Genomic DNA, 14,519 nt, shown 5'->3' on the forward strand with positions numbered 1-14,519 from the left:
TGGTCGGTGTCTTCCGGGATCAGTTCCCGGCAGTGACGTGCCGAGCTGGTTCTGCCTGCCTGTCAGTCCTGGTCCGGATAAGAGTCCTGCAGCTTCAGCCGGAGACGACCAGAGCGAACCGACCCGAACTGGACCGAGCCGGACCGAGCAGAGCAGAGCAGACCGGAAAGCAGGTGGGAGTCCCGGATCGTCTATCAGTCGCTTCCGGACTTTAACTCAAACAGACGCGACTGAACTTCAACTGCATGCTTTGATCGGCTGCAGCTGGACCTGTCAGAGGGAGGGGGGGTCCGGGGGGGTCTGGCGGTCCTGATCAGAGGTGCACCAGATGTGTGAGCTTCCTGCTCCTCCCCCTGCAGGACCCCCCCTGCTCCCCCCTGCTCCTCTGTTCAGGTTATTTCAGGTCAGACTCGCCAGACTACAGTAGTGGGCTCACATGCTTTCTGCTGGTTCTGTTTGTCTTCAGAGAGGCTTCAGAAATCAGCACTTGACTCAGTTTAAACTCTTCCTTCCATCCATTCTTTCAGTGACTCAGCCTCATCCAGAGCTAGTGCCTCCTCCTTCTCTTCCTCCTCTATCCCTCCTCTTCCTCGTTTGTGACTCAGCTTGCCAAAAGATCTCCTCTTTAATGGCTGCTCTGCAGTTTTTAAGGTGAATTATCGATCTGAGAAGGTTTCAGACATATCAGAGTGCGTCACTGCTTTTCTTATCCGGAGGAAGAGAAAGAGGACAATCTCATGAAAGTGAAAACCATTCCTCCAATCAAGAAGGTGTTTTGTTCAGTCTGTTTACATTTAGTGGTTATTTCCATGACATGGTGTCAAGTGACTCCCCCTCCCTTTGTGCTCCCCATGTGTTTCAGGTAGTTTAATTACAGGAGAGAGGAGGGTTTCTGCAGCTGCATTATGATATTTGTAGTTCGGTATTGCTGCAAAACAGCGTCTGGGAGGCGGAGCTCTCTGTCATCACATTATGTCTCTGATGATAAACTCCTCCTGTGATATGAAGGCGGCCTGCTCCTCGCTGACCCCCCCCTCTCTTGCTCGCAGAGCTGCCATCATGAGTAAGCTTGGACAGCAGGGGTCGGAGGTGATCCAGGAGGCGTCCATCATCCGGATCCCGCCTCACTTCTACATCCACGTCCTGGACCAGAACACCAACATCGCCCGCGTGGAGATCGGCCCGCTCACCTACATCCGGCAGGACAATGAGAGGTCAGGACCCCCCCCCCCCCTCAACACACATACACACACACATCACTGACCGCATGACCACTCCGTCCCTGACCTCTGACCTCTGGTTTCTTTCCTCAGGGTGCTCTTCAGACCGATGAAGATGATCATGGTGCCGCCGCGGCACTACTGCGTGATCAAGAACCCCGCTGCCCGCGACGACAACGGCCAGGTGCTCTTCGACCAATCGGGGCAGGCCAAGCTGCGGCACGCCGACCTGGAGATCCGGCTGACGCAGGAGCCGTTCCCCCTCTACCCCGGGGAGGAGGTGCAGGAGGTGAGAGAGGCGCACCGAGGGGTGTGTGCGGTTGTACTTGTAGAGTGTGTGTGTGTGTGTGTGTGTGTGTGTGTGACATGGTACTTCCTGTGTGGCTGCAGGGGGTGACCCCGCTGCAAATCGTGTATCCGGACACGGCGCTGCGGCTCTTCTGGATTTCGAGGAGGAAGGAGGAGAGCGTCGAGTAGCCGGAGACGAGTGGCTGTTTGAAGGACCAGGTACAACACACACACACGCGCACACACACACACACCCGAGACACTGTGAAGGCTGGGAGCCGCTGACCTGGACCGGCTGTCTGCTGGTTTCAGGGACCTACATCCCCAGGAAGGAGGTGGTGGTGGTGGAAACCATCAAAGCCACGGTGATCCGGGAGAACCAGGCGATCAGGCTGAGGGCCCGCAAGGAGGGCGAGGACCGGGGAGGAGTCCACCGGGTCACAGGTGGGTCTCTCACTCACACACACACACACACACACACACACACACACACACACACACACACACACACTCTGAAGTCAGACCACAGACCGTTTCTGAGCTGGAACACCTTCAAACACCTGAGGATCATTTCTGTTTTCTGTTAATGATCTAGTCAACATGTCACGGTGGTGCAGTGGTTTGTTCATCCCTTTTGTGTGTGTGTGTGTGTGTGTGTGTGTGTGTGTGTGTGTGTGTCTGTCTCAGGTGAGGAGTGGCTGGTCAGTAAGGTCGGAGCGTATCTTCCCGGCGCTCATGAAGAGGTCATCGACATCGTGAATGCCTTCATCCTCACCGATAAAGTGAGTCTTCTTCCTGAAGATCCGACCTTCTTCTTCCGTGATGATCCTGTCCTCACCTCCTCTTCCTCCTCCTCTTCCTCCTCCGCCCTCAGAAAGCTCTCCACGTCCGCGCCCTGCGACCGTTCAAGGACGCGGGCCGGCGGGACCGCCGTACGGGGGAGGAGTGGCTGGTGACCAAGGCGGACCGCGAGGCGCACATCCCTTCGGTGGCGGAGGAGGTGGTGGGCGTGGTGGAGGTGACCACACTGAGCAGCCGGCAGTACTGCGTGGTCCTGGACCCAGTCGGGGCCGACGGGAAGCCCCAGCTGGGCCAGAAGAGGGTGGTGAAGGTGAGGACGGATGCAGAAGCCACTTCTTCATATACAGAGGAAGAAACAGTCTAAACCTACAGCAGCTCACTGGAAAATGGTCCAGGGAGGTGTGATTTCTTTGTTCTGGGTTGTTAAGGTTTAATTCGTGAATGTGATTCGAACGTTTCTCTGCTCCTCCTCTGTCAGGGCGAGTGCTCCTTCTTCCTGCAGCCGGGCGAGCAGCTGGAACAGGGCATCCAGGACGTGTACGTGCTGTCTGAGGAGGAGGGGCTGGTGCTGCGAGCGGTGGAGGCGTTCACCGACACCGAGGTGAGGCGCCGCCGAGGACTCTGCCCACGCGCTCACCTCTTGTTCTTCTTTTTTCAATTACTTCCTCATGGTCACCAGCAGCTGCTGCTAAGATCTTGATAAGAGAATTAATAAAAAAAAAACAACTTCAATTTCACTCAGGTGCTGACCTCCATCTACACAACATTATTTAAATACGACCGTCCTGTTAAACTGTCCCATCCAATAATTTAATTTAACCACTTTTAACTCTTTTTCACTGCAATAGTTTTAGTTAAATCTGATTTAGTGAAGAATCCTGTGCACATTTGCGAGCTTTGCTCTGATTGGTTCCCTCTGAGGCTCCTGTCTGAGCTTATCTGGATCGGAGATCAAATAAAGCCCTCCTTCGTGGACCTGCTGCGCCTTGGACCTCCACCCAGCTCCTCCTCCTCAGACTTTGTGTCTGAGCGGGGAGGAATGAGGTCCGGGGGCGTTGGTGCCACGAGTGCAGATGTGAGTGTGGGACACTTGGAGCTCATCACACAGCGGTGTGTGAACAACAAAATAATCTTCAGCTTTTGCACCGATGTGATTCTGTTGTATATTTCTTCAGAAGCACAGATCGGCTGTTTTCTTCTTCATCCTCCCTCCTGACCGGCTGACCCATCTGACCCCGCTCTCCTTCTCTTCCTCCTCCTCCTCCTCCTCCTCTTTCATTGAATCGACCACTCCCCTCTCCGCTTAATTTTTTCTGTTGATCTTCCTCTCATGTTATCATTGGTTTTATTTAGCGGCTCCCTCCCGCCCCCCCGCCCCCCTCTCCTCCCTCTCCTCCCCCGCTCTCTCTGCCAGCGTGACGAGGAGGAGGAGGAGGCGGAGCTCGGGGAGGAGCAGGAGCGGGCCAAGCGCTCCCGCAGGAGCGGCGTGCTCCGTCGCCCCGGAGACCGCTGGATGCTGCGAGGCCCCATCGAGTACGTCCCGCCGGCCACCGTGGAGGTGGTGCTGCGCCGCCAGGCCATCCCGCTGGACGAGAACGAGGGCATCTACGTCCGCGACATGAAGACCGGCAAGGTGCTGTGAATTCCGCCGTGGCTCCTCGTGGTACCGAGTTCCTGGTACGGCGGTGACTCCTAACCCGGGGGGTCCTGGTGGGGTCTGCAGGTGCGAGCGGTCATCGGTCACACCTACATGCTGACGCAGGACGAGGAGCTGTGGCAGAAGGAGCTCCCTCCCAACGTCGAGGCGCTGCTGACGTCTCGCCGCGACCCGCTGGCCGACCGCTCGGACCGCGGCCAGGGCGGGGGGGCGGAGCAAAGGGACAAGACCCGGGTGGTGTCCTACAGGGTCCCCCACAACGCCGCCGTGCAGGTGTACGACTACAGGGAGAAGAAAGCCAGGTGGGCGGAGCCGTGAGAGCACGGGGCTGGGTGGAGGGGGAGCGTACCGCTGACCGGTGGCGTCTCGTCCGCAGGGTGGCGTTCGGACCGGAGATGGTGATGCTGGGACCTGACGAGCAGTTCACGGTGCTCTCTCTGTCCGGGAGCAAACCCAAGAGGCCCAACGTGATCAAAGCCATCTGCCTGCTGCTGGGACCCGACTTCTTCACGGACATCATCACCATCGAGACCGCCGACCACGCCCGCCTGCAGCTGCAGCTCTCCTACAACTGGTAACCAGCTCCTCGCCGACCTTCAGCGCACCGTCAGAAAACACTGAGAATCGAACTCCTCTTCCTCCACAGGCACTTTGAAGTGAAGTCTCGAACTGACCTCGCCGAGGCAGCTGTTCTGTTTTCCGTTCCGGACTTCGTGGGTGATGCCTGTAAAGCGATCGCCTCGAGAATCAGAGGAGCCGTGGCCTCCGTGCAGTTCGATGATTTCCACAAGGTTTGTTTGTCAGCTGTCGAAAGAAAAAATCCGACAGTGTTCAGTGAAAGCAGAAACTTTTCTTTCTGTAAGCAGTGAACACACAGAAGGTCACATCTCAGAAAATATCGCCTTGGGCCGAGCCAGGCATAATCTCTGAACAGTTTTCCGATCAGAGGGTAGTCTTTTTCATAGAGCTGATGAAAACAGCTTCCTGTCTAATGCTGACTCTCCCTCTTGCTGATGTGAAGGTGTTCTGATCGTTCATCCTGCGTCTGCAGAACTCAAACCGCATCATTTGCTCGGCCGTGTTCGGCTTTGATGAGAAGCTGGCGGTGCGCTCCAGTCTTCGCTTCAGCCAGAACAACCTGGTGATCAGCAGCGTGAACATCCAGTCGGTGGAGCCCGTGGACCAGAGGACCAAAGACGCCCTGCAGAAGAGCGTGCAGCTCGCCATCGAGATCACCACCAACTCCCAGGAGGCCGCCGCTCGGTCGCTACCACACGGACACGCAACCGGCAAACTACTGCCTCACACACACTCTCTCTCACTCAGATGATTGTGTGTCTGCAGACACGAGGCGGAGCGCCTGGAGCAGGAGGCTCGGGGGAAGCTGGAGCGTCAGAGGATCACGGATCAGGCCGAGGCGGAGAGAGCGAGGAAGGAGCTGCTGGAGCTGGAGGCCCTGAGGTCGGTGACACACACCCACTTGTTTCAGACACACCTTGTTGCGTTGAAGTGCTTTGTGGGTCTGAGGGAGCGTGTCGTGTTGCAGTGCGGCGGTGGAGAGCACCGGAGCCGCCAAAGCCGAGGCTCAGTCCCGCGCCGAGGCGGCCCGCATCCAGGGCGAGGCGGCGGTCAACGAGGCCACGCTGAAGGCCGAGGCTCAGAAGATCGAGGCCGTGAGTCCGACGCTCACAAATACCCGGGATGTTCGAGCTCTGTGCTCTGATTGGCTGATTCAATGTTCAAATGGTGTACGGACGCTGTGTGTGTGTAGGAGGCGGAGCTGCAGCGTCTGATGAAAGCCCGCGAGCAGGAGCTGAACTACAAGAAGGAGATGGACCGTCTGGACATCGAGAAGCAGGAGCGTCTGGCGCAGATCGAGAGTGAGCGCTTCGCTCAGCTGGTCAAGATTCTGGGCAGCGACACGCTGACCGAGATGGCCCGGGCCGGCCCCGAGCTCCAGGTACGCCCAGAACCCTATACCCCCCCAGAATCCTGCATCAGCTCTTCAAACCTTCACTCACTGACTTCCTGTCTCTGCTCTGTCCTGCAGGTGAAGATGCTCCAGGCGCTCGGTCTTAAATCGACCCTCATCACGGACGGCTCGTCGCCCATCAACCTCTTCACCACCGCTAACGGCCTGCTGGGGGCGCTGCCGGGTCAGGGCCAGTGAGGGGGAGAAGACGGGGCAGGAGTAAACCTCAGCAGGCTCTCATTTTTCTGATGTCAAAAGATTTCTCTGCTCAGATTTGAGCAAATGAAGGAAAATCTGACAGTTAGTCTGAAAAACAACTTTCGAATGTTTATTTTTGTTGTTGCTGAAGGAATAGAGAAAGTTTTTGTTTTGTTTTTCCTCTAAAAAAGAAAAAAAGACTTGTCACTGTGTTCCAGAGCTTTAGTTGCTGTGGTAACAGTAAAAAAGATGCTATCGCGCTGCTCTGATGGTTCCCGCGGCCACTAGGGGGCGCCTCCTGCATCGTGTGGCCTTCACTGGTGCTTCATTGGAAATGAGACGCTGAGGTTTATTTCTGGCTCGATCGAAGCTTTGTGCCTACAAACGACGTCTGTTTGTTTAGTCGTGAGAGTTTGCGTTTCTGCTTCGCTCGACTGTTTACATTAATAATCACACCACCTCTGAAGGGTCGGACCGCCTTTCTTTGCCTTACTTCATGAAATGCGTGCTTGGAGATTCTGTTGAAGGCTGTAACTGTTATCCTCGTGTAGCAGTGTCGGTGTGTGCTCTGTGCAGGGTGCTGCTGATTGGCCACCTGATAAGGTGGACCAGTATAAAAGCAGCCCTCCTCCCAGCAATCGTCCTTTTGCACTTCAGCTGGTCTTGGCATGTCATATCCAGGTCAGAGGCTGCCCGACTGAGAGGTGCGGCTGCACGCTGCTTCAGCTTATTTCCCTCATTGTGCTTACAGCATGGGTGCTTGTTTGCAGGCAACTGTTTGTGTGCAGTTGGGTGCTCCGTTTTGAGGCTTCGCTGCATTGTTCAGCTTTGGTAGGTGTCCTCTATTCACAGTGTAGTAGATGCTAGCACAGGTGGCTGATGCTAGTGTGGTCACAGGTAAAGCGTTGGTGGCTGGAGTCCTCTCTCTCTCCCTCCTCTGAGTGTGCGTGTGTGCATCTGCTGAAATCCCAGGTATGCATGTGTATAGTTGCAGCTCGTCGGCATGAGTTCGTCTAGCTGTTTTAATAGTATTTCATTGATCCAGGTGCCACTGTGACTGGCTGGGAGTGTCGCTGCTGCTTTGTCTACAGCTGATTGTCTCCAGCTGCTGGAGTTGAGCTGCTTGGTCACAAGTCTTTGTTTTTGGTACCTCCAACCTGCATAACATGGTCTGCCTGTGCCACGGAGGAGATCCGACGACGACCGCGCAGCAGTTACGACTGAGCCAAATCCCCCGTTGCCTTGTGCTGGCCGGGGCACCATCTTAACTGGGGCTCTCCGCCCCCACTTTTAGCATGAATGAGTCCATGAGTGTGTGAATGTGTGGGTTGTGTATGTGACGGTGTTTTGTGCTACGTGCATCTTTTGTTAATTTTGATTTCTTTTTGATTGCAACCCCACTGTTTTATTCCCTTCCCCTTCTTGCAGTGGCTGGAGGCCAGTGGTGGTGGTGGTTGGTGATCCGGTGGTGGCGTCCCTCCATTTTCTTCGTGTGTTCCCGGTGGTGGAAGTATTTTTTTTGTGTGTGCCACTGGTTGGGTGATTTTGATTGATTTATTTTTCTTTGGACGGTCCCTCCACCTCACGAACCCGGGCCCACCAACTAGGCCTCAGCCAGGGTAAATTCTTCCTTTCACCTCCCCCGAGTTTTACGGTGTGATTTTCTTTTTTTTTACCAATTTGTCAAAATTTGTATCTTATCAGTGCAACCACGTCTCAAGCCATTCTGCCGGGCAGCGAACCAGTGTGCCTTTGTATTTTGAATAATTCCCTGGGTGAAATTCCCAGGGTGGCGTTGTCGGGTTCATTAATATATCTTCATTCCATTTTCCATTTCAACGTTGCCACACTAGCAATAAAATCTGAGGTCTTCACTCCTGAGTTCCCGTCTCTTCTACTTAATGATTATGAAAGTGTCCAGACCACACAGAGACAGCTGAACGGATCTTTGTCTTATTCTGTCACGTTAGCAGTTTCTTGCTTTGTGAATCTACTCACTGGCTTTCATAGCAACACCCTTCTTTCTGCAGGTCAGAACTGGTCAACTGATGCTCACGGGGCCATGGTGCCACCGAGGGTTCCAACATTACTTTTTTTTTTTTTTTTTTAATAAACAGAGTGGGTTGGAGGTCAACCAGAAAAGTTGGAACTGCTGTAGGAACTGGCAGCAACTCTCAAGGCTTCATCCATGAAAGAAGGTGGAGGAAATCCAAGTTGACTGTACATCACCAGACTCTACGTCAACAACTCAAAATCTACAATAATGCAGTCACACAGGCCCGAACTTCCCACTTCTCTAAACTTATTTCAGACAATAAAGACAACCCCCGGTTCCTCTTCTCCACCTTCAACATTTTAACTGGAACTAATTTTAATAAAGCTTTTAAGGAGCCAACAGATGCTCTCTGTGAAGACTTTGCAGACCACTTCAGAACTAAAATCATGGACATCAGGTCCAGTCTTTTACCCCAACAGGTTTTATCAGTGAACACAGCTGAACCGTTGTCCATGCCTGAGGAAACACTGGACAGTTTTGACCTGGTTGACGCGAGGACCCTTGGTCGAGTTTTCTCCCAAGTAAAATCAACAACCTGCCTTTTAGATCCCATTCCCACCACTTTTTAAATCACTTTATGGATTCCTTGAGGAACAGATTTTAAATATGAACTGCTCTCTTCAGACGGGTGTCTTCCCCACTGCCTTTAAAACGGTGGTGGTGAAGCCCCTTCTGAAGAAGAGCAATTTAGACCCAGATGTTTTTAATAACTACAGACCAGGATCCAACTTACCATTTTTAAGTAAAGTTTTAGAAAGATTGGTTTTTAACCAAGTCAATGACTTTTTAATGACATTTTAGAAAGACATGAGTCTGGTTTTAGAGTGAACCGCAGTACCGAGACGGCCCTTTTAAAGATTTTAAATGATATCAGGTGGAATTTAGATAATAAAAAGCTCACAGTGTTGGTTCTACTGGACCTGAGTGCCGCCTTCGACACAGCAGACCACCACATTTTAATAAAAAGATTAAGTCACCTGGTGGGCCTCTCTGGTACTGTTCTTAACTGGTTCAGTTCTTGTCTCACAGATCGATGTTCTGATGTAAGTTTGGATACTTGTTCCTTAGGAACCCATGAAATTAGGTGTGGAGTTCCCCAAGGTTCAATTTTAGGTCCCATACTTTTTAATCTCTACATGCTTCCACTTGGGGACGTCATCAGGAGACACAGCATCAGTTTCCATAGCTACGCTGACGATACTCAGCTGTACATCGCCGTGTCTCCTGATGACTCAGGGCCAATAGAAAACCTTTTTAACTGTATTTCAGACATCAAGTCATGGATGCAGTGAATTTCCTACAGCTCAACCAGGACAAGACTGAGGTTTTAGTTATCGGTCCTGAAGGTCAGAGAGAGAAGATTTTACTAAAATTACGGGATTTTAAACCAGCACAATCGGTTAAAAACCTGGGCGTGATTTTTGACTCTGAGCTAAGTTTTATTCCACACATTAAAAACATAACTAAGATTGGATTTTATCATCTTAAGAACATAGCCAGTGTCCGCCCGTTTCTCTGTCAGGCCAGTACAGAGGTGCTAATGCAGCTTTTATCTTCTGTAGATTAGACTACTGTAATGCCTTGCTCTCTGGTCTTCCCAAAAAGAATATTTCAAACCTACAGCTATTACAAAACGCAGCCGCACGCGTGCTGACGAGGACCAGTGGGCGGAGCCACATTACACCGGTTTTACAGTCGCTGCATTGGCTCCCTGTCCGCTTCAGGATCGATTTTAAAGTTCTCTTATTAGTTTTTAAATGTCTTAATGGCCTGGAACCTTCTTATTTAGCTGATCTGTTTTTACCCTATCGACCCTCGCGGGCCCTGAGGTCCTCTGGCAGCCTTATTATGTGTTCCTAAAGCCAGAACCATGACTCATGGTGAGGCGGCTTTTGGCCATTACGGCCCCCGCCTTTGGAACAGCCTGCCGGAGAACCTCAGGACCGCAGAGACCGTTGATATTTTTAAAGGGAGGTTGAAAACACACCTTTTTAATCAGGCTTTTAACTGACCTTTTATAGTCCTGTTATTCCATTCTTATTTATGTAATTTTATTCTATTTTATGATGCACTTTCAACTTGTTTTACTTTTTTACTTTATAATCCTATCTTATTATCTTATTTTAATTTCGTGTCATATTTCATCATGTTTTAGCTGTTTAATTCCAGTGTTTCCTCAGGGGGGTCCTTCACACCGGGAGTCGGTCCTGGTCCAACACTGGGGTTACTGTGCCCGGGTCCTCTGGTCCTGGCTGGCCTGGGGGGGCTCCACACTTTGGTGTGTGAGTTCCCTTGGTCTGTCGGGGTCGGGGGTCAGGCGCTGGAGCCCCAGTTTTAATTGACCCTCGATTTCCCTTGGTGTGGGGGGCCCCACTGGTGGCGTTTTCCCTAAGATGCTCAGTGCCATGCCATGTCTCCTCTGTTCTGTGCAAATTAATGGGAGAGTGTGTGTGTGTGTGTGTGTGTGTGTGTGTGTGTGTTGTCGTATAATGCATTTACATTCTAACCACTATGCTGTGATCACTCATTAATCCACCATATATAACCACATTCTAAATCATTATGCTGAGATTCACTTATTTATACACAGTTTTAATCACATTCTAATGAATATGTACTGATTCAACTGTTCACTATATTTTTACCTCATATATACGTATTCTGTGATTGTTTCATGATTTTGAGGCCTTCAGTATAACAGGCTGTAACTGAAAGCTCATTCTGTGTGCATTCTGACGGTCCCAGGCCGGTTTCAAGGTTAGGAGCAGGGAGTAGATCGACTCCCTGTTCTCTCCCCACATGAGAAAAAAGCTTCTGTGTCTCATGAAACAATTGCTGTCTGTATTGGTCTCTGGGAAAAACAACCTGTGACGGTCAGTGTTATCAAAATGTAACCATCAATCCGCTAGAGTCATGCAAACTGAAGGTTTAACTTCCCAAGCAAAGGAGAGCTCGATGCCATTTTCTGCTGGAGACTCTGATGCTGTCAGATCCCACGGACGTGGTCCAGGACTCCTGTTTTTCTTTTATTGCTAGCATTTAGGTTATCTCCCTGTCTGATCAACTTTCTACTGAATTAAAGATCCTGTGCAAGAGACTTCAATGTTTCGAGCATTTTTAATTACTTTGTTCTTCAGTTTTCTGCTCAAGTCTCAACAATTGGCGTCACGACACAGGATTCAAGGACGTTTATCAGACAGGACCGGTGTGTCCGATCCGGTCAACCAGGACCAGAGTGACTTGAGCCGCGGCAGTATTAACAGAAGGTAAGGCAGGCCTGTTTCTGAAAAAGATAAATTTGCCATATTGAACATATCCAAATTTTGGTCACTCCTGTTTCTGTATTGACTGGTGTCTTGGAGAAAACCGACATTTGGCCCATGTAGTTCCAGGCTGTGTGCGGGTGAAGTTTTAGGAGTATAACTACATGGAAGACGCGGTGCTAGATTGTGTGTGTGAAAAGCGATCGCGTAGCCTGGAGGATTTCCTTGTCTGTGTGCTGGCGTTCAAATTTGGGAAATTTATAGTATAAATCCTCCAGTGCAGTGGTATTATAGTCTATGATCTTCGTGGCTGTGTGCGGGGTTTTGAAAGGTGTTTTAAGATCATAATTGGCTTATCGGAGTAGTGGTCAGGCTGTATGCGGGGTTAACTTAAATCATAGACCATGATTCGGAATCACTGTGTTATATTTTGTGTAGGAGGAGAGAGGCGTAAAAATAGATGGCGAATTTGACAGTGAATTGGAACATTTTGATTGAAAGACGTGCTGGATGATGATGGGCACATCCAAGTGCAATTGGAATCTGTTAAAAAAGGCATTCAAAAACATGACAAAATAAGAAAAAAATGGGTAACTTGTTGTAAAAAGAAAGGAAAATTAGAGGGAGATGCTAAATATTTGGTAAAAGCATAACCTGGGTCAACCCATAAATTGAAGAGATGGGAAAAGTAAATATGAGTTTGGAAAAAAAAAAAAAAAAGAGCCCTGCCTGCAGTCACAGCGAGGCTGTTGGGAGGGGTGAGTGAGTCTGTCTCTGAGCTCGGCTCAGAGACAGACCAAGTAAATCAGCTTGGAATTCGTTAAAATGCCAAATTCTAAACTCTTAACTATAATTTAGTAATATGAAGAAAGAAAACGTTTTATGAGAAACCACAGCCGACATTTGATTAATCTATCTAAAAAAAAAAAAAAAAAAAAAAAAAAAATCATTTGAGTTCACATGCACTGTTGAATGCACATGCATTCTTGACCGTCAAGAAACAACTGAAAGTGAATTTGTGGAACTCGCCGCCCAACCCAAGGGGGAGGAGCCACGAGCTCCACCCATTGGCATGTCAACTCCCATCTCCGAACAAGACAACCCCTATGGAAGGGGGGGCAAGAGTTCTTTACAACTCTTAAAGACTCACAGGCTCCATCTGCTGGAGACAACCGATCACTACAACATCAACCTGAAGATCTGGAAATGAACCAGCGTTGCCTGATGCCATTCAGCACTCACCCTCACCCCTGTGGATCTTCGAACCTACCACAGAATAGGATCTACATACTGGGACAACTCAGCAAGAAGCTTTTGTCATTGACTGCTGGCAGTGCCCTGGCATTGGGTGATGTAAGAGCTTTAATCAGTACTGCCACCTCCACCTCCACTCTGGCAGACATTGAGAAATTAGCTGGTACGATCCAGAACCCAGACACATTCGATTACTGCAGTGTTGGTGAAGCTCTTAATAATGCCATTCGACAGACATTCCCTCCCCCTCTGGGAGTCAGGTCATCCCTCAGCTTCGACTGGGACATTAACACCAGCCCGGCTACCTATCTTGATGAAGTCACCACTAAGTGGACCACAATCACAGGACTTTCCATACTTTCCTCTGCAGGGAACATGCAACTTTTCAGGCATCAAGTGCTTCAGAGAGTGCCACAGCAGATTAAAGACACTATGACAGCAACACCCTCCATTCTTAACGCCAGCTCTACTGAGTGGCGAGACAGTTTCACTTTTTACTGCCGCAAATACGCAGACGATAAGAAGAAAGACTCAGACAACACTGCTAAACTGCAGAAGGAGTTACTTCATCTGCAGTTACAACAGGTGGAACACAACTCATCAGAGTCACACAAAGCATCAAAAAAGAACACACAGATGGGAGTCACAGACATTCCAACACCACAACCACCATCTCAACCACAACCATTACCTCATGTACCAAACCCCCAATACCACATGCAGCCTGGACACCCATCTTGGGGCCCTCCACCACCGAGTCAGCCTATCCCCCAGCAATATTTTGCCCGCCGAGGAAGAGGTCGGGGCAGGGGACAGCGTGGTAGGTATTAGGGTCCACCACCTAGCCAACACCAGTGCCCACCTCCACAATACTCAGGAGAATGCTTCAACTGCGGTGCTCTGGACCACCGGGCTGCCAGATGCCCACTCGGGAGGACGGCTGCGCCACCAACAGGCCCGCCGCAACACCAGCAGCAGCCTCCTCAACAGGCACCAGCACCACACAACCAGTTCCCACCGAATCAAGGTGCACTGCAATGCCCCACCTTTTCGTGGGCATCCGGAAACCAGTACTACTCTGCCCAGGAGGAGCTGATCACGGGACCCAGTCAGAGCCCATGATGAACATTGAGGTGAACGGCCACACTATTCCTATGATGGTGGACACTGGCACTCGCTATTCCACCCTCACTGGTCTCCCTGATGGAGCACTACTGTCAGGTGACAGCGTCACACTCACCGGCTTCTCTGGGGAACCCATGATCGTACCTCTGACTAATCTGCTTCCCACACAACTGGGAACCACCTGCTGTGATCATCAATTTGTTCTACAATCCTCCTGCCCAGTGAACCTCCTGGGAAGAGACTTACTCGTCAAAGCCAAAGCCTCGATCCTCTGCTCACCAGACGGACTGGAAATAACGTGTTTCCCTCAGGACAGATGCTACAAGTGTCTGCCCCTCTGGGACATGGAACTGATCTCTGTCACATCCCGGATGAGCCCAACCCAGCCGATCTTCGCCAAGGAGCCAACATCTACTGGCTGCTCCTGCCTGAAGCTGAAACTCCCGGTGAACTCTCGGTACTTAAGGTGTTTCGCGACTGGTGGCCCTGGATCTCAACATTGCACCCCTACCACCCCCCGATTGATTCTCCGCATTGTACTCTATTCTTTGACAGGGAAGGTGATGAAGTCTATCAAGACGCCTTTCAAAAGGACTTGGCAGGGACCTGCCATGTCGTTCAGTCTGACTACGTTGTGTTGGCCCTCAGGACGTCGGTTCAGCTGTCACACTCACACCTGATACAC

At 50.9% G+C, this 14,519-nt stretch overlaps 2 protein-coding genes across 2 annotated transcripts in view; both read left to right on the forward strand.

Moving 5' to 3' along the window:
- Positions 1-6,431, forward strand: LOC115386577 (major vault protein-like). The gene is given in 18 exon segments (XM_030088957.1): positions 1-173; positions 1,050-1,214; positions 1,314-1,509; positions 1,611-1,650; positions 1,653-1,727; positions 1,821-1,952; positions 2,196-2,290; positions 2,383-2,619; positions 2,788-2,910; positions 3,724-3,942; positions 4,033-4,268; positions 4,343-4,540; positions 4,613-4,757; positions 5,018-5,229; positions 5,311-5,427; positions 5,513-5,639; positions 5,738-5,926; positions 6,017-6,431. Coding segments are annotated over 17 exon segments (2,616 nt in total). The 5' UTR covers positions 1-173; positions 1,050-1,059; the 3' UTR covers positions 6,137-6,431.
- LOC115386902 (uncharacterized) overlaps positions 6,221-14,519 on the forward strand; it is a 26,940-nt gene continuing 18,641 nt past the window's right edge. Inside the window, exons 1-2 of the mRNA XM_030089358.1 lie at positions 6,221-6,238; positions 6,425-6,547. Coding sequence (XP_029945218.1) covers positions 6,221-6,238; positions 6,425-6,547 — 141 coding nt within the window. The remainder of the gene's footprint in view (positions 6,239-6,424; positions 6,548-14,519) is intronic.

This window comes from Salarias fasciatus, chromosome 4 (genome assembly GCF_902148845.1).
Source record: "Salarias fasciatus chromosome 4, fSalaFa1.1, whole genome shotgun sequence".
In the NCBI taxonomy this organism is placed as follows: Eukaryota; Metazoa; Chordata; class Actinopteri; order Blenniiformes; family Blenniidae; genus Salarias; species Salarias fasciatus.